Source organism: Penicillium verrucosum, assembly GCF_028828655.1.
Source record: "Penicillium verrucosum strain IBT 35672 chromosome Unknown utg000002l_segment0_segment0, whole genome shotgun sequence".
Taxonomy (NCBI): domain Eukaryota; kingdom Fungi; phylum Ascomycota; class Eurotiomycetes; order Eurotiales; family Aspergillaceae; genus Penicillium; species Penicillium verrucosum.
The window spans coordinates 3,171,267-3,194,762 of NW_026643211.1; the positions used below are offsets into that span (position 1 = coordinate 3,171,267).

Genomic DNA, 23,496 nt, shown 5'->3' on the forward strand with positions numbered 1-23,496 from the left:
GAATATATGAATATATGAATATATGAACACACTAGTTACTTATAACTAAATAACAATAATAACTAGTTAACTAGTTAACTAGTATAATAACTAACTATATAACTACAACATATACTCCGTAATAGAACATATAAAGCCACCTGGGCACATAATACAATTCCCGCTGTTCTCCGCCTCGGCGTCCTCCGAAAGCGGAACTCAGATATCTATCGACTTTATATACTTCGTACAGAATACTTAATTGCAATACATTCCCTTTACAAAGTACATTGATATATAAACTAGTTACAATAACCTACACTATGGCCAACCTTCCCCCGCTATCGACGATCCCTTCCCTACCCCAAGAGACCCAGCTTCGGGTGCTCGATACCCTCTTTGAACCCTCCCCAGAGCTCCACCAACTGATGATCCCTGTGCTGGCCAACCAGACCTTCTCTTCATACACCAGTCTCATCGATGCTGTAGGGGGTCGTATGTCTGCACTCTCAGCCCCGAATTCTCCTACCGACCGGGACGTACTCTTTGGTATTCTGGGATCGCATCCGCGTCTTGGCCGGGCCCCAGCCAACCCAGAACATCTGAGCGAACTGAGTAAGAAGGAACAGGCCCAATTGAATGAAGGTGCAGAGGAACAGGCGGAGAAATTACGAGCACTGAATGCAAAATACGAGGAGAAGTTTCCAGGGTTGCGGTTTGTGTAAGGACCATGTCTCTTGCGCCGCTGTGTATACACATATTGACCTGAGATATTATAGCACATTTGTCAATGGGCGCAGTCGCGACGTGATCATGGTTGAAATGCGCCAGCGCATTGACCGGGCCAATGCGGAGAAAGAGATTGAAGAGATCATTCAGGTAATGTTTTCTTTTCATCGAGTGGTGCTTATATATATACTGACTGTACTCCGTAGGGGATGTGTGATATTGCAAAGGACCGAGCGAGAAAGCTTCAATCACACATTTAATGTAATTTATACTCTTTATTCTATCTTCTATCTTATAGTCTTATACCCTTATAGTCCTATAGTCTCATTGTAAAATAAGCACTTGGAGGGTCCAATGTCTCCACCCTCATCGCCCCAATTTGATGTCATCTATCCGGTCTTTGCCGCTTTACTTCGCTTCTTCTTTCTTTTCTTTTTGATATTCAAAGTCTTTTGTCCATAGTGTACATTTGCATTGTGTTTATTACCATCCATACCAACTCTTATACCACCCCCCATGCGACTGCCCATATGGCGGAGGGAAATAATCTCCAACTACGAATCGCGACGACCCCCGCAATAACCGATTTGACCCCCCTCGGGACCTCGACATTCCCCGGTAAGTTGGACTTCGGCTTTCTGGATTTTGAGTCTGGAATCCTACAAGAAGACTTTCCAAGCTTGAAATTTGAAATTTGAATCTGGTCCTAGCCTGGAAAACTCCAATGCGCCACTGCCCACTGGCTCTGGGCTGTCCCTTGTCACGCGCCAAAAAAAAAAAAAAAAAAAAAAAAAAAAAAAAAGAATAGAAGACAAACTTGTCAATGGAAGATGCTGACGGAACTCTTAGGCTCGGCAACATCGGATGTCCCCTCGGGCTCGACCCATAGTCTCCAAGATGCCCGAAATCCCAGACGCTCGGTCATTGGTAGCTCTCTACGAGATTCGACCTCGCATACCCCCCTCGAGAAGACCGAGTCAAGTGCCATAGATCCGTTATCGCAGGTAAGCTCTCAGCAGGAGACCTGCACCGAATGGACCGATGCTTGTTTGCCTTGTGCGACCCGCATCTGAGATGCAGATACGGAGATGCAGGAGCCAAGCTGACAGGAGGGCCGTGCTCTATCGCCATTGTAGCACATTATTCAACGCACCAATACCCAAAAATCTATTCCCCTGAAGTTACTGGGAAGAGCGTCATACGAAGCAGAGGCCGTGGGCTCCGAGTACGGCCAACCAGAACCAAGCCCGACACGAGGAGATGCATTGCCTACGAAACCTCCCAAAGAGAAGAAGTGAGTTTTTAGACCTTGTCAGCCTGCATTAGGAACTATAGTCGTGCAGACAGTTTGTGTCATCGACACTTGTTTGTCGAGAGTTTCTTTGCGCCTCCCCCGCATGTTCCATCCCCAGGACTCTAGCAACAATATACATTATATCACCAGCGACTGACCCGTGGTTCGCTCTACTTGAACTATAGAAAAGGTGTCTCCTTTCTCAGCCGCATCATTGGAAACAAGAAAAAAGCACACCTGTCGGAGGCGGAAGATGAGACCTCGGAATCCGAAGCCAACCGCATGTCCGTTGACACTTCGCATCCAGTTGGATTTATACCTCGACACCTTGCTCCGTCCAAATACTTGAAGGTACGAGCCCATCACAAGAAGGATAAGACGTTCAACCGCGTGTTCCTGGCCCAAGAACTGGAGGGGAGCGGCCCACCACCCAAACCCGCAGATAGACGGATATCTACGTCCTCGGCCTTGCAGAATGGCGACCACACCGGGAAGGCCGTCTGGGCACTCATGTTTTCCAAAGATGGTAAATATCTCGCCGCCGCTGGCCAGGACCGGAAGGTCCGAGTATGGACTGTTATCGCTACACCGGAGGAGCGTGAGGATTCCAATGGGGACGAAGAGGCAACGCCCGTAGACGCACAAGATAATTCCGGGTTGAGGGCACCCGTGTTCCAGCCGGAACCCGTTCGGGTTTACGGGGGACACACGGGAAGTATATTGGACCTAAGCTGGAGCAAAGTATGCATGCTCGGAACATTTAGCACGGTGGGAAATGGCTATGCTGACATGTGACCCAGAACAACTTCCTTCTTTCCTCGTCAATGGACAAAACAGTGCGACTATGGCATATTTCTCGATCGGAATGTCTTTGCTGTTTCAAGCACAGTGACTTTGTGACTTCGATCCAATTCCACCCGCGTGACGACCGTTTCTTCCTTGCTGGATCCCTCGATACGAAATTGCGACTCTGGAGTATCCCGGATAAGAGCGTGGCTTTTGTGACTGCTGTGCCCGATATGATTACTGCGGTGGCATTCACTCCAGATGGTCGATACTCCATTGCCGGATGTTTGAATGGCATGCTTAACATCTATGACACCGAGGGCCTGAAAGTATCAGCCCAGATTCATGTGCGATCGGCGCGTGGGCGCAACGCCAAGGGTAGCAAAATCACTGGAATCGATACGATGGCGTTTCCCAAGGACGATTCTAAGGACAGTACTGAGGGTGATATCAAGTTACTGGTTACCAGCAACGACTCCCGCATCAGGCTGTACGACTTCAATGATCGATCATTGGAGGCTAAATTCCGCGGTAACGAGAACACCTGCAGCCAAATTAGAGCTACGTTCACCAATGATGGCAAGTACATCATATGCGGAAGTGAGGATCGCCGGGCATACGTGTGGCCAATTGGGTCTGTGCAACGAGATTCCGAAAAGCAGGCGGTTGAGGTATTCGAGACACAGTCTGCTATGGTAACAGCTGCAATAATGGCACCGACTCAAACCAAGCAGGTCCTGGCGCTATCGGAAGACCCAATCTACGACATCTGCAACCCACCCCCGGTAGCCCTGATGGGTCCGGAATCAACAGACACTTCAAAGAAAACAGGCCCAGGCAAAGAAAACAGAAACCCCCATACGCGCTCTGCATCAGCACCCCGGCTATCCATCGTCAGCAAAATGGCCAACGAATCACCCTCGTACCTGGCCCGATCCAAGCATCCAGGCGGAGAGATAATCGTGATCGCCGACTACTCCGGGAAGATCAAAGTCCTCCGACAAGACTGCGCATATCAAAAAAGACGCTACGAGAACTGGGACGCCAACTCCACCATCTCACGCCGGATCCTCAAACGCTCCAACTCCGCACGCCGCAGCATTGCCTCCTCCGGAAAGGAATCTTCCCACAAAACCCCCTCCGAGCGCATCGTCTCATGGCGTAACTCCGTCATCCACCACGGCCGCTCCAGCACAGAAGGCACCCGCGCCGGCCTCAGAACCCGCACTCCATCTCCGCAGAACCGCCCAGCGATTTCAAGGCTAGCCTCGTCCCGCCCTTCAAGTCTCGGTCCGAACGAATCACTATCCGTCTTCACTACATCACCACCACCATCACCATCACGCCGATTCCGCTTCGACAGCAACCGCACTAGTGAAGACGTGAGCCGGGCCAATGGAAACAATAACGGTCGTGTAAACGCCTCGAACTCCAAAGCCCAAGCTCCTCCTAAAATCGCCTCGTCCGCAGCAGACATTCTAGCTGCCAACAAAGCACAAGACAACCCGCTCTGGCTACAGGGTGATCACAGCTACGCGTACTGGAACAAGATCACGCATGATGCGATGGCCATGCAGGCCCGGAATTCGAATGACTTGCTCAGTCCGGATAGGATCCCGCCACGCGAGCGCAGGCAGAGTACTTCAGCAGGTAGTGTGCTGAGCAGTGACTATGCGTCTTCGGTTGGTGATGCAGAGGAAGATGTGCTTAAGTGTGATAACTGTCGTGGGACGAGTTTCCGCGGTGTTAAGGGAAGGGATGGGAAGCAGAAGCTTATTTGTTCGGAGTGTCATCGGCCTGTTTCTTGAGTTATTTGGTCATTTATGGATGTCTGTGGATATACATATGATCTACGATCTATGATTTCTGGGATGTACGATAGTTTTTGGCGTTTTGTTTTGGGCATTTCCGGTACATATTGGAGGACGGATTGGATGGATACGATGGGTGTGTTGGATATTTACTTATGTAGTTATGATTGTTGATATGTTTGTTTAATGTGTACATTTCGGAGGCCTGGATAACAGGCCATGTACAGTATCAGACACAATGAGAGATGAGACCAGGCACATTGTATAGTCGTCCAACCTTCGAAGTATGGGATTGATATGTCTTCCTAACCTGCTTTCTCGCTCTCCCACGCCACATTTCCAACCCAGACTTCGTTCGAACTAAACCTTAAGAAAAGTACTATACTATATACTATAGTATCTAGGATGTCTTGGTCTCCTCAACAACCATAACCTTCATCCTCTCCCGATCCCAAAACCCCGCCTCATCAACCTCAATCATCACCTTAGCCTCCGGCGTATTCAACGCAAGACAGAACCTGCCAAAGGCCGCCTCATCCTCAAACGACATGGTCACAACGGCATCGTAGGTCTCATTGTCGCTTCCCGCTAGCAACATCGGGGTAGATTCCGCGTCGTGCTTTAGATACGACCGTGTGTGCGAGAGCGGTGCTGCATCGCCGCATATTTCCGCTACCATGCGCATGTGCTGCTCGTAGCGGGCTTTAAATTCCTCGTGGGTGATGGTAGATTTGCGTGTGGCGAAGACTATTACGCGGTATACCATGGTGTTGGATGTTGGTATTTGTGAGTGTTTATTGTGGGGGATTGTGAGAGGTGGTTATGATGTTAGTTGGAAGTGTGATATGATAGGTAAGGCTTCTACTACCGGAAACGGGGTTTCTTATATACGAACTTAAGATTCTTGTTGCCTCTTAGAGTTTCTTGAACCTTCTAGGGTGTTCTTTATTATTTCGGGTGACTTCGGCATCTTTTAACTAGGAGGTTGCTGGTTAGGCTGACATGTAAGCCCTAACTATATATTTGCATTTAGGGGACCGTGTGCATCAGCTTCCCTAGCCGGTAATAATGAACGTAGACAATCAACCTATCGCCTTCGTGTATAGTAAACAATATTATTGAAAGAATAGACTGGCAAATTCCAACAGTCTTGGGTAAAACCCGGCTGATGCCTAGTCTATGAACAGGTACGGCCATCATCCAACTAGATAATGTTTCGAGGCGCTTTATGTATTTAAATGACAGAGCATCAATGGGCTAGGATCAAATTGGACCTTACCATCTTTAGGGAAAAGCCGGCTGTTAAACTCTACGAGAATCATCGTACCTTCTTCTTGTCGTCTGAATAGCGTCTAGGAACGGGTTGAGTCGGTCCTCTGGAAGGGACGGTTATTGCGGAAACCCCTATAGACGCGCCTTCCCCTAAAGTGAGGGGCGAATCAGAAATGTTACGGCACTCGAACGTTTATCCACGGAATGGTGATATCCCACCTCCTTAGGAAGGAAAAGGCCTTGGTTTAGAAGAAAGCATCACCACATATCTCGAACGAGCAAACCCTATGTACACTATCATTCATTCCGGGTATATTAAGACTTTTTTTTACTATTCTAATTATATATGTTGTACCCATATTATCAAACATTCCTTCCTTTCTTTCTGGTTTTATGTAGTACAGTCCTCTCTACAATATAATTAAATTGAGATTCAATTCAGATCCAGTTCAGATTCAATTTACTTTAGAAGTCTCTATGCTTGTAAAGTGAGAGTAGATCTACATTACTGGCAATATGAACCAATAAGTTTTAAATCATGCCTTGGAATGCTTTCGATACAGTGAATCTAGTAGATAAAGATCGGGAATTATGTATCTCAAGACTTAGCATTCAGAAGTCACTCCCGCTATTCTGCTTTCGCACATCGTGCACCACTCGAAACTGTTAGGGAAGTGAGTCATCTGGACACTTCCCCAGCCAATGCTAACTTTCCGGTTTATGTTTGGTAATCTGGATTGTTTAATCCATCATCCTCTGTAGGTTTATCCAGAAGAGACAGGCCAGGCGACTCTCATTTGTTTCTCACCACACCAGGAAAAGACCTACTGGTATTCGACAGTGCCAGTTGAAAATGCACATGAAAGGGATAGTCGCAAACTTGTAACATGAGGTAACTACTTAGTGTAGTTGATAGTCTTCGGCGGATTTCCTTCCAATAGGCTCACACGCACCACAGTAGTAACCGGTGCAGCCTTCAATATCTCGAGGAGTCGATTAGCTTTCTCTCTGAGCCGTATGATTTGATCGTAATCTTTAAGAGATAACCTAGCGTTGAGGAATATCTCATGTCCTTGGATTCTCTTATGAGGAAAGTTGTGAAGGTGTTTTCGGACGGCTTTGATGGTCTCTAGTCCTCGCCATTTTACGGGCATTCGGTTAGAGATTAAACGGAAATAGAGCCACTTTAGACTGTCACGAGCACCTGAAATTCGAATCTCGTGTCGCATTCCTTTGTAAAGGTGGTCGGATATCTCTTGGTATAGGTAGCGGCTGCATCGTAGAATGGATAAGACATGGGGCGCCGTGTGTATGTCATAGAAGAGACATTCCCATATCAACAAGCGGATTTCAAATGGTAGCTTTTCGAAATTTCCTAGTTGGGTAGAGCAGGGGACTTGAGGATGTTGGTATTCGTTGACATGATCCATGGCGTTTTGTTGATCGTGTTGTTGATAACTGTTGATGAAATGTGATAGATTGTTGACGAGCAGCCTTGGAAAAAGCCCAGCGCTTTATATGTCACCAGTTGTTAACCTATTAGCTTGGAATGGTCTAGTCAAGCTGTGAGTTCCGAATACCGAAATGGTTGCGGCCCTCTAAACCTTGTGAGGGATGAGCCTTTACCTTTGATGCATACATTATATTATGCATATACCTAAGAGCTCCATCATGGGTATACTACATGGCTTGTAGGGAAAATTTTGAGGACCTTTCGATTATCATCTTTGTGTAGTGTGTTCAAATTGAGTCAATGAAGTAGATGCGGTTGACGGTAGACTTAGCCCTCGCTCCCATTTAGGACCAATGATCATATTCAATTAGATCCCAAGTGGTGGGCTTAGCATAGGATAATAGATAAGTATCATTCGTATTCCTCCCAATCATGAAACATCTCATTCAACGATAGTCATCTCGAAGTGTACATGTATTGCGGAGTGAACCCAGATTGATGCCAAGACATGGAAAAAGCCGCCAGCACACTGATAACACCTCCACACTCTCTCTCCATCCACCAACTCACCCACCAATTCCTCTTCCAATCCTTGAACCTCAGCGGATATTTCCCGTCGATCCGCGACATTTCGTTCTGATCATTCCCCGCGACACCAAGACACCCACCAACCTGCGCATCCCACCACACCTCTCAACCCCAAAACCGCGAGCTCTACAGACGCTCACCACCACTCCAAAATGCCCTACCTACCCACCTCCCAGGCCTACCTGGAACAGTCAGCGCAGTTATTACAAGCGTACCCAGACACAGTAAGCACCCGAACCTACCTACTCCCCATGCCAACCCGCCATGCAATCCTCCACACCGCGTCCGTCCCGCCACAGCGGGCAACAATGAACACACCCCGAATCCCAATCCCAAAACCAAATAATACACCAAACTAACAACAAATTCCAGACCCGCATAGTAACAAAATACTCATTCCCCACAAACCGACGAGGAAATATAACCCGCGCCCATAAATCCCAAGTCCGAAAAGACGCCGCCAAAGCCACCGATGCTCCATCCACCACACCCGCACAACCACCCACCGCAATCGCAACCCTCACGCTGAAAACATTCAATCCAACCACCGGAATCTGTCTGCACTACCGCACAAACAAGGCACAGGAAGTCAGTCGCCTGATTACGAGTCTGGGCAAACTGGCTGCCGGTGCTGATGTAGCGGGGTTGGGGTTGTCGGCTGCGGTACCTGCTGCCGGCGCCGATGTGGAGATGGTTGATGCTCCTGCTCCTGTTGAGGAGGTGACGCCGGCTGCTGGTAAAGCGCAGGGTCAGGGACAGAGTGCGAAGGGGAAGAAGAAGGGTGGGAAGGGGAAGCGGTAAATTAATTTGGGTTCTTTTTGAATGAGATTGGTTTGCTTTCTGTTTCTTATGCTTCTTTTCGCTTGTTACTTTTTATGATGCATTCATAGATGTGGGAGTGAGGTCTTTTGATATCGGGAATGAAATACCGGCTTCGAGTTCGGGCTGGTTATGCAAATCCACAGATATTCTTGTGGATTAAATGGAGTTTCAAGAGTCTGAAGTACGGATAAGAGCTGAGACTGGACAATTGATAATGTGTATTTTAGAAGGCCATTGGCGTTATCTACTATATCTACTATATCTACAAACAAACATATTCAGACACATTGGAGAAGTGATTCGAGGATCTAGATACAGAGATTCCGCCATTCATCCATGGACACCCGAGTCCAGGACAAACCAGAAGAACAAGAAAGAAAAAAAAAAAAAAAACGCCAGTCCCATGCGAGCCTTCAAAACGGAAATTGCGTCAATCAATAAAAAACAAAATAAGAAAAGCATAAGATCACGTGAAAGGGGAGAGGGTATAAAACAACACAAGAGGGAAGGGAGAAGGACGGCGTCTAGAAGTCCTCATCGAAGTTGAGACCATCGCTTACGACCTTCTCACCCTCAGCGTTGACCTCCTGCTTGGTGCTGGCCATGACACCAGCCTTCTGGTAGTCACCGACACGCTTCTCGAAGAAGTTGGTCTTGCCAGCCAGGGAGATGGACTCCATGAAGTCGAAGGGGTTGGTAGCGTTGTAGTACTTCTTGTTGCCGAGGGCCACCAGCAGGCGGTCAGCGACGAACTCGATGTACTCGCACATCAGCTTGGAATTCATGCCAAGCAGACCACAGGGAAGAGCGTCAGTCAGGAACTCCTGCTCGATGCCGACGGCCTCGACAATGATAGCCTCAACCATCTTGGGGTCGGGGCGGTGGTTCATGTGGGAGAACAGCAGACAAGCGAAGTCAGTGTGGAGACCCTCATCACGAGAGATCAGCTCGTTGGAGAAAGTGAGACCAGGCATCAGGCCACGCTTCTTGAGCCAGAAGATGGAGGCGAATGAGCCAGAGAAGAAGATACCCTCGACAGCGGCGAAGGCAACCAGACGCGAAGCGAAGGTTGACTCACGGTCGTTGATCCACTTGAGGGCCCAGTTGGCCTTCTTGGCAATGCAGGGAACTAAATGTCAAGTTAGACAAATGAACGACTTTTAAAGTCAATTTGAGAAGTACTTACTGGTGTCAATGGCATCGAAAAGGTAGGTACGCTGCTTGGGCTCCTTGATGTAAGTGTCGATGAGCAGGGAGTAGGTTTCGGAGTGGATGTTCTCCATCATGATCTGGAAGCCGTAGAAGCAACGGGCCTCGGGGATCTGGACCTCGGAACTGAAACGCTCGACAAGGTTCTCGTTGACAATGCCATCGGAGGCGGCGAAGAAAGCCAGGACGTGGGAGATGAAGTAACGCTCATCGTCGTTCAGGCGGTTGTGCCAGTCGTGAAGATCCTTGGAGAGATCAATCTCCTCGGCAGTCCAGAAAGAGGCTTCGGCCTTCTTGTACATTTGCCAGATCTGTTGGATTGAGGGACATGGTTAGCTTCAATGTTCATGACAGGACATCCTTGACGATATCCACTTTACGCGTGAAACGCGTCGACGTGACTTACCTCGTGGTACTTGATAGGGAACATGACGAAACGGTGGGGGTTCTCTTGGAGGAGGGGCTCTGAGGCTTCTATCTCCTTGATGGTGAGAGGCTTGGGCGCGAGAGCCTTCTCGGTGGGCTTCTCAATGGAGGCGTCGACAGCCTTGAGAGACGCAGGCGCGTCCTCCTTGCCAGCCGACTGGAAGTCGAGCTTCTTAATAGGCGAATCGCTCATCTTGAGGTCCTCGAGGGAGGAAGCAGCCTAAGAAAGAAGAAATGTTAGCTCAAACGAATTTCACGACGCGTCTGACGCGAATAGGCAAGAGGCGAGAAGCGTGACATCACGTACCTGCTTTGAGGGAGTGACTTGAGCGGCCATTGTAACAAGTATGTGAGGAATATATTATCACAGAGCAATTCTTGAGAACAAACACAGCATGTAAGAATGAGATAGAAGCTTTGAGATTGGGATGGGAAATTTGAAGTTGGACGAGGGAAGAGAAACTCGATTAAGTACTGCCGATTTCTCTTTAGCGCGACGTGCTAAGTCACGTCACACGTGACTACGCGCCCCGCTTAGGTAACGTCCGGCGCGTCCACCGGCCTTTTTTCCCAGCCCTTCTTTCCTAATTGGGCGATTATTTTCTCATGCCACTTGGATCCCAGCAACATCCGAAAGGATAGTCCTTGGCCGTGCTCCATTCCAGCTCCATTCTTGTGCATGTTAATATGGATTTTGTACTTTGAATGTAGATTTGATAGATTTAACTATTAGATTCCGATCTTATCTTCTTACACATCTGTATATCACTACTTCTCGAAAGAATGATTTTAACACTTTCTTCTGATAATGGTGAATATCTAAAGAAATATAGCAATTGCCACGCCACTACCGCCACTACTCCGTACCTCCAGAAGCCTACAACCTAAGACATCAACAACTCCCACGCGTCTCCAATTTTTTACAGTCCCCACTATTGATCATGATCAGATAAGCCAGAGAATCCACACCAACGCGCGACGCGACAAGGAAAACAATTCGGATTTACGGATCTAATTGGTTTTGTTATTGGTCTAGATCCAGGCGTTAGCATCTCATTCGTCAATTTATAGCTCATTTTCCATGGCATCGCGTAAGGGTGTGCTCAGCTCCCCACACGCGTTCCATCTGCTGGACGGAGTACTCCGTACCTATGTTAACATCCTCCAAGGGTTATTCTCATCCATTACTTTCAACATAATACATAGTTAGGTACATAGTCTGTAGCATTTCAAACAGGGCTAATAACATGTGGCAGCTCCTGTCAAGTCTCAGGAATGAAGGATCTTTTTACCCTTTACCCCATAGGGAAGTTTCTGGGAGTGGACCCGTACAAGAAAACAAAGAGCGCCGATCATCTTAGCTCCGTCACGTCTAGGCAGCCAGTATGTTGAGGTTAAGGGTCTTTCTTTGACCAGTTTTTGAGTATATATTCAAGTTGCATTGGGATATATCTACGGGGTATGGAGTACAAGGGCCCAATGTTGTCTCTATTGTACGGTATATTGACACTATTCCCAAGGGTTGAATGCAATGTGGCGAGTACTCCCTTGCAAGTGCCCATCAAAATATCTCCACCTGCCAGGTTTGAGCTCCTGGTGCACCGGCAACCTCCACATACTTTTAGTCTAGTAGACTAGTGGGAGACTAGTGGGAGTAGCAGGGGAATGCCTTGCTTCACCACGTGCTAGCGCGTTCTCGTGTTTCGTAATTTATGCCAGGGAAACCAATTGTCAAGGGAATCAAATAATGCCAATGCACATATCCAAAATATTTCTCAAGGCTTATATGTGAATAACAATATATACAGACTCAAAAGGTTACTCTACCAAACGCCATATATATGCCCAGTCAGAAGCAATTGTGCGGCACAGAACATTCGAAAAGAAACCACAGCCAGACAATGCAGATACTGGTAATCAAAATCTATCCAATACGTTGTTTAGATTCCCTCACGGAATGAGTCGGGCAGGACCCGGTCCTCGACACGGCGCATCAGCTTATTAGTCTGCTCGGCCAGACTCAGAGTCAAGATCTAGAGGCGGGATTAGTTTATGAATGACAAAACAAGACTCAACTCCTGTCACTTACGGTGTGGGGAAGGATGCGGGCGAGATGGGCAAAGAAGCCCTTGTAAATTGCAAGGGGACCCTCGGTGCGGATGGTCTTCAGCAAGCAATCAAATACACCACCATACAGGTTACCTGTCTGGTTGTACATACGAGCCATGATCGTGTCTAGAGAGAAGAAAGTCAGCGAAGAACATATAGCTCATGTTCGAGACCACATACCAGGGGGTGCATGAAGCAGCACACAACGAAGCCAGAAGCTGCGCTACTGGCCAGATGTAAAGCAGGACCCTCCTCCATACCCAGGTGGCGGGTTAGACGGCGCTTGGCAAAGAAGTATGTGGGGAGCTGCACAGCACTGCCGAAACTAGTGCGGATCATAGCAGCACCGACACCACGGTAGATACCCTTGATACCCTCGCCCTTGTAGATCTTGTTAAGGCCATCGAAGGAGTTCTTATAGTTGTGCTGGGTGCCGACGGGGAGGAATGGTGAGTAGGACTGAAGACGGGTCTTGACAAGGAAGAAAGGCGAACCCGCTGCGGCACCAATGACGCCTGAAGCAGCTCCAGCAACGACATTGGCAGCGAGGGATTGGACCTTGGGGTCACTGTATATAGCAGTTGTGAGGTTCGAGCGGATAGGTTCGTAGAAGCCCAGACGGCAGCCGTTAAGCAAGACCTGGTAGATATACTATATGTCCTGGATGTTAGCTTGGTGTGCCTTTATATATAATTGCGAGACGATATCACATACGGCAGATCCAATACCTCGGAATAGACCCCGAGGTCCTTCATTCTGCAAAATGACCTTGATGCCGTGCAACGGGCCCTTGTACATCTTCACTGCCTGATTTTTGGTCTGCAATTCACCCTGCAGCTGAAGTCTTGTAACCAGTCAGTATTATGACAGCAAATTCATAGTATTAGGAAACCAACCGGATCTTCACCGTCTCAAAACTATGGGTGACAGTGACTGCACCACATGCTGCAATGCCACCTGCAATGAACGCACTATTCCCCAACAATTGCTGTTAGCGCACGCTCTGCACATCTCCCACGCATAGACATAACATACCCTCCAGTAGTAGACATAGCGCCTTATATGTGATCCTTTGACCGTGTGATGATACACTCAGGTTTGTCGGTTAGCGGAGGAAGATCGGACCCGCAGGATGAAATGAATGCGGCCAGTAGCGGGAATTCTGCGGAATATGTGCAAGTTATCGAGGCGGTATAGCCAAGTCAAAATTGAAATGTGAGGGAGAAATATGAATGAATACACAATAATTTCACCCAGGGCCAGATATTGAAGAAAGTTGAGTCAATACGCGCCCTGAGATAACCGTGGACATAAAAGCTTACATGCGGCGAACTGGAACTCGGTTAAACGCTCATTGGTCAATGGGCCCAGGGCCCTCCGGCGTCGGACCCCGGAATTTTCATGTCAGCCGAGGCGGTGAGTCGCGCAAAAAAGCCCAGTCGCGGAGCTTCACCTTGGAGCTTGTGATTTCTATGCGGGCTCCTCTTTCCCTCTTCCGCCCATTCTCTTCGCTTTATTATTGTCTGCAAGTTGCAATCTACACTCTCAGTAACCTCTCGCTTCTCCGCTTCATCGTTCGACCACACCACCATGACAGAAGGCCAATCGACGCCGCAGCAGGGTCCGCCCGCCGCCCTAGCCCAAGCTCCCCTCAAGTCGCAGAAAATCACGGATATTGTGGACATTTTCCGCCCATCCAAGGTAGGTTCAAGTTAGGATTGAAGCTATGGTGCTATTCTGATGGTCCTGTTTGGTAGGGTTTCCACCCATGTAAAAAAGACCCATCCAAATACGTGACTTCTTTGGACTTTGACGACCAGGGTGATGTTCTGATCGGCGCCGGTAACGATGACAGTATGCATGTTTATGACGTGAAAGAGGGCAAATTCAACAAATCCGTTGCTAGCAAGAAATACGGTGTTCATCTTGCAAGATTCACACATCACTCCCGCCAGGTTCTCCACGCGAGTACCAAGATTGATAGTATGTGACTGGATGGTCTTGCTTTTGGCTACGTAGCTCACCATTTACAGATAATTTGCGGTTACTCGACCTGCATAATGAGGGGTACATACGATATTTCACTGGCAATAACGACCAAGTAACTTGCCTAGCTCAGTCCCCCGCCAGCGACGCCTTCATGTCCTGCTCCAAGGATGATACCGTGACATTGTGGGACCTGAATTCGAGGAATGCGCAGGGCAAGCTCAACCTTGCAACACCATACCTTGCTGCCTTTGACCCTTCGGGTTCAGTTATCGCAATCGCGTCTCAATCCACAGCTGCAGTGCTTCTTTATGATTTCCGCAACTTTGACAAGTCGCCATTCTCCACCTTCGACCTTGCGCCATATGACGAGAGATTCACACCGTCAACACGGGGACGAGCATGGACTCGATTGGAGTTCTCCAACGACGGAAAATATTTGATGCTTGGAACAGACTACCATGGTCACTATGTTCTAGATGCCTTTGATGGCACACTCAAGGCATTCCTGGCCGGCAAGAGTGGAGTGTCTGGTCGTGCTGCACCGGTGTCCACGACTGGCAAGCCTCTTGGACAAGGTGACGCTTGTTTTAGTCCTGATGGTCGATACGTTTTCGGAGGAAATGGTGATCAGCACGGTATGCTCGTGTGGGACTTGGGACAGATCGGCGGCGGGGACATCACACTGCAGCCCTCGGCTAGGTTGCCTGCTCCAAGCTGTGCGGCTATGGTGGAATACAACCCGCGTTACAACATGATCGCCAGCGCGGACAAGGAAATTATCTTCTATGTCCCCGACGACCACGGCAAATCTTCAGAGAAGTAAATCAAATGTGATGGCGCGATGGAAAGGACTAGGTCTCCGAATTTCTCTCAAACTCTCAGCAAATCACCGTCTACAAACACACAGGATGACTGGATGCCCTGTGGAACAATGGCACCGTGTTCAGAAAGTATCAAGGTCATAAAAAGCGCTTTCTATTCCCACCGGTCTAGCAGATGAACCTCTATGCTTATACTTTCCGATCTTTGTCTTTGCCCACCAAACTCCTTGCCGTGTCACAGATCCAAACGTCAGGGCCTTCTAGGCCATCATCGCCTTTCCGGTTGTCCTCAACGGTGGCCTCGATTTGCTTGTCGATTGTGCGATTGCTGGAAATGGTCGTCAAACCGGTGACCCAGCCGTACAAAAACACGCTATGGTTTATATCCGATAGGTCTTTCCCAACTTCATGTACCACTGGATGAAGGTTACCCTGTGTCTTTCCCGCATCAATCGCTTGCTGGGATTCAACCACTTTGATGGGGAGTTTCCAACGTGCGGGCACCTGGTAATCAGACAATTCTTGAAACTTCTGCAGAAGAGCCTCACGATCGAGTTGTTCGTATGGCGGGTCTCCCAGCAACATGCGAGTCCGGCTCTTCTCTGTCTCTGTCCCAATGGTCTCGACAATTTCCCGGAAGCGCACGGCGGCTTCTGTGGTGGATAGAAGCTCACGACCATCCATTGCCGGCCAGAGCTCGGAAGTGAGCAGTGGCTTTTCCCGCTCAACTTCGATTTGTCGAATGATGGCTCTATGGAAATGGGGTGATAGTGGGATATCCTTGACGTGAGACAGGTCAGACACCAAGGCAAGGAGTAAAGTGCAGTCGACATTGAGAGTCGAGGTGAAGTTTTTGAACGGTTGAGGCAGGAGATGGGCTAGCCCGGTGCGAGTCTCTGCTAGCAAACTCCCCTGACAGTCAACCTGAATACCATAGCTCCGCATCTCGTTTAAGACAGCGTCAATTTCAGGAACACTTCCCTCTTCAATCTTAGGTATAACAACCCGTAGCCGAGGATGTCTATATCTAACGCGCGTGGCATCAGACGCCTTCCTTAGATCCCGGGCCAACTTGATGAGCTCCAACTCATCATCTTCGTCCCCATAGTCATCTTCCTCAAAATTCTGTAGAATAGTCCGCCCTTTACCCCCATCGGACCATTCATCCTCATCACTATCACCCTCCCAGCCCTTCTTCGCCATCTCGAACAAAAGACGGCTTTCCGACATAGTAGACACCTTCACCCACTCCTCCCCATTATCAGCCACAACATCCACAAACACACTCTTGCGCTTATCTTTGTTGGGTTGCTTCTCCACGCCACCAGCCTTCCCTTTCCCACTCGCACTCATCCTCTCCGTCGCCTTCGTCTCCCCACCCCAGTAAAACCTCTTCCCTAGCGCAACCAACCCAGAACAAGACCCCCTCGCGATTTTCCAGACAGCCTGGTAGAACGGCAAATTGGACGAGCGAAGCGCATGTACCAATCGCATTTCTAGATCAGGGTCACGCGACTCTTTCGGACGTGTCTGTGTCGTCACCCCATCTTCCGTTTGACTTGTTTCTGGTCCTGTACTTGTCTCTCCGATTGCCTCTTTAATCTGTCGTCCGAGCTTCTCCAGCATCTTGAGCTCGGAGGCTACGCTGGAGCGGAATTGGCGTACCTCGACGAGCTGTGGGTTCCGCAGTGTGGATGCGAGGAGGGATTGATAGCTGTCGATCTGGGAGAGTAGCTCGTTACATTCTTGGTTCAGCTGGGATGAGAGGGTTATGCTAGTCCTAGAGCTGGATTCTGCTGATTGGGGTTCTGGCTTCGCGGTTGCTGTGCTTGTGTTGTCATTGTCGCTTTCTTTGTCGGATGTGGAGGAGGGAGCTGTGGGGACGTGGGGATGTATATCTGGTGCCATTGTGTATTGCTTAGGCACCAGTTGCGTATATGTGATGTTTGTGGGATACTGCCTCGCACATGCAGGTTAGATATTTGCTAGTGTCATTTGTGTTTGAGAGTCGGAGCTGTTGTTACTGTGGGGTTGCGGTGATAAGATTCTCTTATCGGTTGGTCGAAGTATAGAAGGTATAGAAGTATAGAAGTATAGAAGTATAGAAGTATAGAAATCAAATCATTTCAAGGTCCTCTTCAACAAAGATTAATTTTGCATCCTTGGAATGAATCAATTTATATCTTGTCTTGTATAATACTTGTAAGGTTAAAAGAGAAGGGATCCACATGAGGCTCCGGATGACTCAAACATCGAGGGCTAAACCTCTTGGTTCTATCTCCTTCTAGCTCTAACGCTGAGGGGAAAAGACACCCCCAAGAAGAGAGGTTCCCAAAAGATTCTCAATATAATATTTCGAATATCATCTTGACTATGCTAAATGGATCAGGTTATCGGTAAGAATTTGACCTGTTGCTACAGTTACCAAACTGTTGGGGGATATGATATGACAGCAGACCCAAAATGACCCAGTCTCCATGGAGTCTTCCATCCGCGGAGAAAGGTGGTGTTACTGAGAGAGAAACTGTTACTCTATCAACTTGCTTTTATGGTCGTTTAGAACTTCCAAAAAAAAAAGCACGACGTTTTGGAGAATAACGAGTCAGAAACAGATTAAGGATACCGAGCTCCAAGAGGTGCTAGATTTGAAACTTGCATGCGGACGTATTCGAACTTTCGCTATCTTATTGGCTTGGGGTTATTGGCTTGAGGATATGTATTTGGGAATGGTTGTCGCTAGGAAACACGTATAAGCCAATAATATAACTAAAAAGTGAGCTAGGAGAACTAAGTATTTGACATAAGTGTGAAGGAAAGACCAACGCCATGACATGCTTCCATCCTTGCTCCAAAGGCAGGTTGTACATTGAGTGAAATGACAACCCTATCAATTTACCAGATGCCTGGTCCTGGTTAGATCTTACACTAACCAGGAACAACAACAACCGAAAAAGAAAAAGAAAAAATGAGTCAATCTTTAATCTAATCCTTGTCTTTGCCGGTGAGTCTCTGTCTCTCGCTTGAATTGCGAGGCGACTCTTCATCATCGGACCACCTCTCAGCATCCTCTTCACCGACTGCGAATATTGTCTCTTCGTCGAGTGACTCACGATGGCGGGGTGCTGAGGAGAAGGGCTTGGGAGGAACTGGGGAGAGATCCCGACGGCCCTCGGCCGCTGAGCTGCCAGGATAATCCGGGGGAGCATCATAGGCATCTTCTTCATCCAAACCACTGCCGAATGATCGGATCTCGAACCCATCGTCGTCTTGAGCAAGCTGTAAGAGATATTAGTACTCTGATTTTGCTCTTGGTTATTTAGGGAAGAGCTCCATACCTCATCACTCATGGCGAAGCGGCGGTTGTTGACCGTTGGTCGCCACAGATAAGCCACAAATGCGATATCAAATAAGTAAACCAGGTTGAGCCAGCCATCAAGAACGAACCATCTTGCCTTCCAGTGCTCGGGCACAAAGCTGGCGTCACTTGTTCCAGCGAAAGCGAACGAGTTGATAAAGAAGAAACCGAAGATCACAATGATGCTGCCGAGGATACACCACCACAGCTTCTTGTACATCATCGCCTTGGTCTTTTGCTTTCTGTCGATAAGGTCCTTCATCGTCGCGTTCAGGGAATTCAAGGTCCACACGTAGAAGGCTGTCAAAGTTCCGGCAAGGGGTAGAACGATCAGAAGCACTAGAGGACCGGCGCTATCAGGGGTGATCGAAAGACTGGCAACCGAGTAGACGACCGCGAACACGAAGTGAGCAATGGCCAGGATGCGAACATAGATCATGGTTCGGCCTAATGAATGCTTGACTACGCCGTAACCCATGCAGACAATCAGGAGGAGGAAGAAAGAGAAGGCATTTCTGCCCGCGTTGAGCACTGCTACAGTGACCATGAGCGCCTTTGCGCCGCCATTTAGGCCATGGCGGTTTTGGTATTCTAAAAAGATCAGATAAGAGTCAAGCAAGGAATCGATTGGTGTCTCTTACCATAGAATCCCCACGTCATAAGCTGCTCAACGATCAAGAATACCACAATGGCAGTGATATAGTTTTGGACGGGCACTATTCTGTGTTAGCATAGCTCGAATAGCCACAGGGAACCAAACACAACATACAGATGTCGTAACGGTTCTGAACATAAAGGAAGGCCCAGAATCTAAAATCATGCGTAAGCATCTACTCGGTAACTTCTCGAGTCCATGGATTCTACAAGTCACATACGCTCCAATAACAGCGTACACGATGGCCAAGGCCCCATAAAATGGAAGCTTTGCGATTTGTGCAGCGGGAAGCTCGCCGTAAGAGTTCCGGAAGGTAACCACTGCTTTGTAGTCCTGCCCGGAGTACGCATACGTGCTCACACAGTAAAATCCAGTCTTTCTGACGGGGTATTTCACGGCGTCGGGGTTGTTTAAGTGGATTGTCTTCGAGATGATAGGGCTTTTGGAGACGTCGGTGGCATTGCTGGTGAGAACAAAGGAGCCGATCTGTTCTTGAGTGCAGATTTTTGCTTCGACGTTGGAGGCATCGCAAATTGTTTCCTTGACCTAAACCCTATAATTAGCCGTGTCGGATGTTCCCACGGAGTTGACAGACATACCTCAGCATCTTCGGATCGGTACTGGCCAATCAATCCCTCATCTGACCATTCAAAGATCACCAAACTAGCTAAAGGATCACTTTCCTGAGCTTCCGACTTGGTAAATTTAACCAAAATGAAGGGGTCAACATCTCCTCCCCAAGCTTTGCGACTGTACATCCCTGAGCATCGTTGTCGGTGCGCATCGTCGGATTTCTGCAGAACAACGTTAGCCCCCGACATTTACCAATTGAATGAAGTGAGGGGACATACTAGTTCAGCGTCATTAGCAAGCGCATGGCTTGCCAATAGGGCTGTCAAGCCCAAGGTCTGAAGCCAGCCCTTCATGGCGACCGTAGAGTTAAAGCGAGACTATGCTCTTGGATTCGAGATGAGGTCTTTAAGACCACACAGTATCAAAGGAACGATATAAGAAACAAGATAGAGGGCCGAATATGGTCGTTGTTTGTGATTCCGTTAGAAAATTGTAAGGTTAAGGTGTTCTTGTTTTAATGCGATGGCCCCAAACCGGGGAAGCCGCGCGTGGCCATTATCTAAGCGGGCACCGCCACCTGGGCACTAGTTTTTAGTTTCCAACTTTGGCCGACTTTTTTTCAATGTCCAGTCCAGAGCCCAGGTTTTAATCGTCACCTTTAGAGCAGTCATTATGCCAGCAAAAGAACTGAACAAGTCATGCATGGAATGCAAGGATGCAGAATTCGAGCTCACTGTCCGCAAGAGGCAGCTTTGCAGGTACGCGACAAGTCGACAATCTACAACCCCTCCAGCTCATAGTTTCTGACTTTTTTCTTTTCTTTCTAGGTTGTGCTTTAAGCGCTTTATAGCACACAAGGTTCACTCGCGCTTGAGTGTCTACAGAGCTTTTGGTCTAGACGGCCCCAAAACCCAGCTGCTTCTTCCTGTGTCTTTCGGTGTTTCCTCCTCGGTCTTGTTGCACATACTGAACACCGATCGGCAACATCGCCTGGACAATGGACGCCCTCTGGGGTACGACTTTAAGATCTTGGTCATTGAACCTTCAACAGTTGCGGCTACGGGCATTCCCTTCGATAAAAACTATGAAGCTCTGGAAAAGAATTTCCCGATGCACACTATTAGTCGGATACCTTTTCATAGCATCTTCGACCATGTCTCGGAGATGGAAGAGATTATGCAGGAATATGCAGGATCGAAATTCATAGACGACAGCACTCGGTCGAATGAAGAGCGCTTAGCTGCCTTTCGTGCATCCATTTCCACCCCCACTTCCAGGACCGACGTCGACACTGTTTTGCTGACCAGACTGATTGTTGAATTTGCAAAGAAGTCTGGATGTGAGTCTGTGATTTGGGGTGACTCGGACAGCCGTCTCGCCGCGAAAGCGCTTGCCGGTGTGGCCAAGGGACGTGGGGCTTCCCTCACCTGGCAGGTATCTGACGGCATGTCTCCTTGGGGCGTGAGGTTCGAGTATCCGCTCCGTGATCTGTATAAGGCTGAGTTGCTCCAATATGAGAGTGTATGTGCTGAGCTCTCTGATATCGTCATACATGATCAACCGCCCTCCGACAATGTTCTTACCAAGAACCTTTCTATTGACGAGTTGATGCTGCGATATGTTCAGAACCAAGGCGCAAAGTACCCAGGTGTTATGGCGAATGTTGCCAGAACTGCAAACAAGCTCAACCCCTCCACTTCCGATAATGCACCAACGTGTGTTCTTTGTGCTGGTCTAGTCGGAAATGTGAAGGGTAATTCTGGAGTTACTGTTGCAAACCAGGCAGAGGATAATCACAGCTCTCAATTCTGCTATGGATGTATGCGGTCTCGACCTGAGGAGCTTTGTTGAAGAAAAGAAGTCTTTATTCATGACAAAATTAAATGAACTAACGGCACATCCCACATTACCTAAAATTATCGACATACAACCATGGGGTATCTGAAATTATGGTCTCAATATCTTCATGCACCACGCTCTACCTCGCACCACCTCGCTCCAAATCGTCTTCTGGGTGACTTGCTCCGCCAAACCACCTTCCCAATGACTTATTCCGGGACTGTTTGGCCGGCTGTGGCCTGGTTGGACCATGGGTAGTAGTGTTGCTCCTTCCTCCTTGGCCTGATGATCGCGCTTCATCATAGGCCGGTGGACGGTCGCCCGCAACTCCATCCTCTTGTCTATCAAATGCATCGGGAAGACTGTGGTCAACTTCGACTATCGGCTCCTGCCTTCTGCTCTGCTGTGAGGCCGCCTTGGCTCCCTTTTGGCGCAAATGAGTTTCGAGAATGACAGCGTTTCGGGTATTCGCTTTGTACACTGCATCGGCAAGATCACCGATGAAAGGGACGAGGCCAACGATGAAGTCGAGTATCACATTGATCAACATCTTCATGCGTAGAGCAGGAGGGAGTCCACCGTCAATCCCTTCGCAAGATCTCACTACCATCATTGCGAGCGCAGCATCGCCAACGTCGCCGATACTGCGGTTCATTTGTTAGAATTGGTCTCCTCCCGCTAGTGCAATAGATCCTGGCGAAACTCACAATGGAATAAGTCCAATCACACTTCCCCAGCCGAAGCGGATCCCGCACAAGCTGAAAAGAGCATAGTCCAGCTGGTATGCTCTGCGTTTGACCTTGGTCAGGACCTTGGCATCATGCTCAGAGAGGCCCGGGGGGTTCGCTTTGCGACGCTTTTGGGTCTTTTTTCCAAATGTACGACCGAGGCGTGAAGCAGGAACTTCTTCGAAGTAGGGATCCTAGGTAGATAGGAAATATTGGGTTAGCCTGATTTTTCTTTGCAATGCTAATTGAATATTGGTCATTCAAGGGTAAACTCACCTCAGTACCAAAATGATTCTTGGCGGTTTCACCGAGCACCTTTTTGCCAATCAGAGACACCAGGACTTTCGACATCTTTGTTTTAGACCACAGTACTTCACCGGAGGTAAATGTAGTTGTGGAAATTGAAATCTTCCCGGGAGAATTGCCGAAGAAATAGATGAACGTCGAGCAAGGGCAACTAAAATAGACTATGTATAGTCCTTGATCCTTTCAGGCCCTAAACCCTTCCTGGTTGGATAGACAGCGGTTTGAGTAGGCGCTCGTTTCACTTATTTTTGGGGAGGACAAAGGGCGCGTAAAGGTGGTTGAAGAAAGTAGTTGATTTTTGATCCCAGATGGATTAATCTAGCAACCCCCAAAGAATGTAAGGGATCCAAGGAGATCAATTTCGCGCGACAAGACGTCATCTTCCCGAGAATCCTGGAACCCATGGCATAGCCACATCAATATGTGGCGCATTCTTTTGGATTTAGATCATCACCGCCACAAATTACCTTAGTCACCCGATCACCACCTTGGGCAGCTCCGATCATTGCTCTGTTTCCCAACGCCTTCATTCAACTCTTTTCTCTGGCTTGATTGTAACCTTGATTACCTTCGTATACTGCACATCCTCCTGAGTTTAGTCTCTGCCCCCTTCCATTCACCGTATCCACACAGCCCTGGGTTGGTCTACCCTCCCTGGAAGCTGCTACCTCCACTGTTTCGCTTGCTTATTTCGACCGTTTGCGCTGTCGGATTGAGTGAGCCGTTATTTCTCAGCCACCAAGGTTTTGAAA

General features: G+C 48.4%; 11 protein-coding genes across 11 annotated transcripts; 5 read left to right on the forward strand and 6 right to left on the reverse strand.

The window, feature by feature from the left end:
- Nucleotides 1-302: 302 nt before the first annotated feature.
- N7516_006864 (2-oxo-4-hydroxy-4-carboxy-5-ureidoimidazoline decarboxylase) lies at nt 303-968 on the forward strand (the record flags this gene model as incomplete). Its single annotated transcript, XM_057219584.1, has 3 exons — nt 303-700; nt 759-858; nt 915-968. The coding sequence occupies 3 exons, from the start codon at nt 303-305 to the stop codon at nt 966-968; spliced, it is 552 nt and encodes a 183-aa protein (XP_057073675.1).
- Nucleotides 969-1,238: 270 nt separating this feature from the next.
- Nucleotides 1,239-4,596, forward strand: N7516_006865 (WD40 repeat domain-containing protein; the record flags this gene model as incomplete). The annotated part of the gene is made up of 5 exons (XM_057219585.1): nt 1,239-1,326; nt 1,558-1,712; nt 1,845-2,002; nt 2,188-2,743; nt 2,803-4,596. 5 exons carry the CDS (start codon nt 1,239-1,241, stop codon nt 4,594-4,596), a joined length of 2,751 nt encoding a protein of 916 aa, XP_057073676.1.
- A 403-nt stretch (nt 4,597-4,999) lies between these two features.
- N7516_006866 (EthD domain-containing protein) lies at nt 5,000-5,365 on the reverse strand (the record flags this gene model as incomplete). Its single annotated transcript, XM_057219586.1, has 1 exon — nt 5,000-5,365. The coding sequence occupies one exon, from the start codon at nt 5,363-5,365 to the stop codon at nt 5,000-5,002; it is 366 nt and encodes a 121-aa protein (XP_057073677.1).
- A 2,699-nt stretch (nt 5,366-8,064) lies between these two features.
- N7516_006867 (SRP9/SRP21 family protein) lies at nt 8,065-8,713 on the forward strand (the record flags this gene model as incomplete). The annotated part of the gene is made up of 2 exons (XM_057219587.1): nt 8,065-8,136; nt 8,285-8,713. The coding sequence occupies 2 exons, from the start codon at nt 8,065-8,067 to the stop codon at nt 8,711-8,713; spliced, it is 501 nt and encodes a 166-aa protein (XP_057073678.1).
- A 545-nt stretch (nt 8,714-9,258) lies between these two features.
- On the reverse strand, nt 9,259-10,706 carry N7516_006868 (ribonucleotide-diphosphate reductase subunit RNR2; the record flags this gene model as incomplete). Its single annotated transcript, XM_057219588.1, has 4 exons — nt 9,259-9,863; nt 9,921-10,254; nt 10,350-10,589; nt 10,677-10,706. The coding sequence occupies 4 exons, from the start codon at nt 10,704-10,706 to the stop codon at nt 9,259-9,261; spliced, it is 1,209 nt and encodes a 402-aa protein (XP_057073679.1).
- A 1,603-nt stretch (nt 10,707-12,309) lies between these two features.
- N7516_006869 (putative mitochondrial oxaloacetate transporter (Oac)) lies at nt 12,310-13,530 on the reverse strand (the record flags this gene model as incomplete). The annotated part of the gene is given in 7 exon segments (XM_057219589.1): nt 12,310-12,402; nt 12,459-12,575; nt 12,590-12,604; nt 12,659-13,129; nt 13,193-13,322; nt 13,375-13,449; nt 13,514-13,530. 7 exon segments carry the CDS (start codon nt 13,528-13,530, stop codon nt 12,310-12,312), a joined length of 918 nt encoding a protein of 305 aa, XP_057073680.1.
- A 538-nt stretch (nt 13,531-14,068) lies between these two features.
- On the forward strand, nt 14,069-15,290 carry N7516_006870 (WD-repeat containing protein SWD2; the record flags this gene model as incomplete). Its single annotated transcript, XM_057219590.1, has 3 exons — nt 14,069-14,179; nt 14,236-14,461; nt 14,512-15,290. 3 exons carry the CDS (start codon nt 14,069-14,071, stop codon nt 15,288-15,290), a joined length of 1,116 nt encoding a protein of 371 aa, XP_057073681.1.
- A 187-nt stretch (nt 15,291-15,477) lies between these two features.
- Nucleotides 15,478-17,196, reverse strand: N7516_006871 (uncharacterized protein; the record flags this gene model as incomplete). The annotated part of the gene is made up of 1 exon (XM_057219591.1): nt 15,478-17,196. The coding sequence occupies one exon, from the start codon at nt 17,194-17,196 to the stop codon at nt 15,478-15,480; it is 1,719 nt and encodes a 572-aa protein (XP_057073682.1).
- Nucleotides 17,197-18,270: 1,074 nt separating this feature from the next.
- On the reverse strand, nt 18,271-20,224 carry N7516_006872 (uncharacterized protein; the record flags this gene model as incomplete). Its single annotated transcript, XM_057219592.1, has 7 exons — nt 18,271-18,564; nt 18,624-19,234; nt 19,285-19,359; nt 19,413-19,453; nt 19,519-19,844; nt 19,898-20,092; nt 20,150-20,224. 7 exons carry the CDS (start codon nt 20,222-20,224, stop codon nt 18,271-18,273), a joined length of 1,617 nt encoding a protein of 538 aa, XP_057073683.1.
- Nucleotides 20,225-20,543: 319 nt separating this feature from the next.
- On the forward strand, nt 20,544-21,722 carry N7516_006873 (uncharacterized protein; the record flags this gene model as incomplete). The annotated part of the gene is made up of 2 exons (XM_057219593.1): nt 20,544-20,629; nt 20,699-21,722. The coding sequence occupies 2 exons, from the start codon at nt 20,544-20,546 to the stop codon at nt 21,720-21,722; spliced, it is 1,110 nt and encodes a 369-aa protein (XP_057073684.1).
- Nucleotides 21,723-21,849: 127 nt separating this feature from the next.
- N7516_006874 (DUF4112 domain-containing protein) lies at nt 21,850-22,789 on the reverse strand (the record flags this gene model as incomplete). Its single annotated transcript, XM_057219594.1, has 3 exons — nt 21,850-22,354; nt 22,418-22,632; nt 22,715-22,789. 3 exons carry the CDS (start codon nt 22,787-22,789, stop codon nt 21,850-21,852), a joined length of 795 nt encoding a protein of 264 aa, XP_057073685.1.
- Between the last annotated feature and the right edge of the window lie 707 nt (nt 22,790-23,496).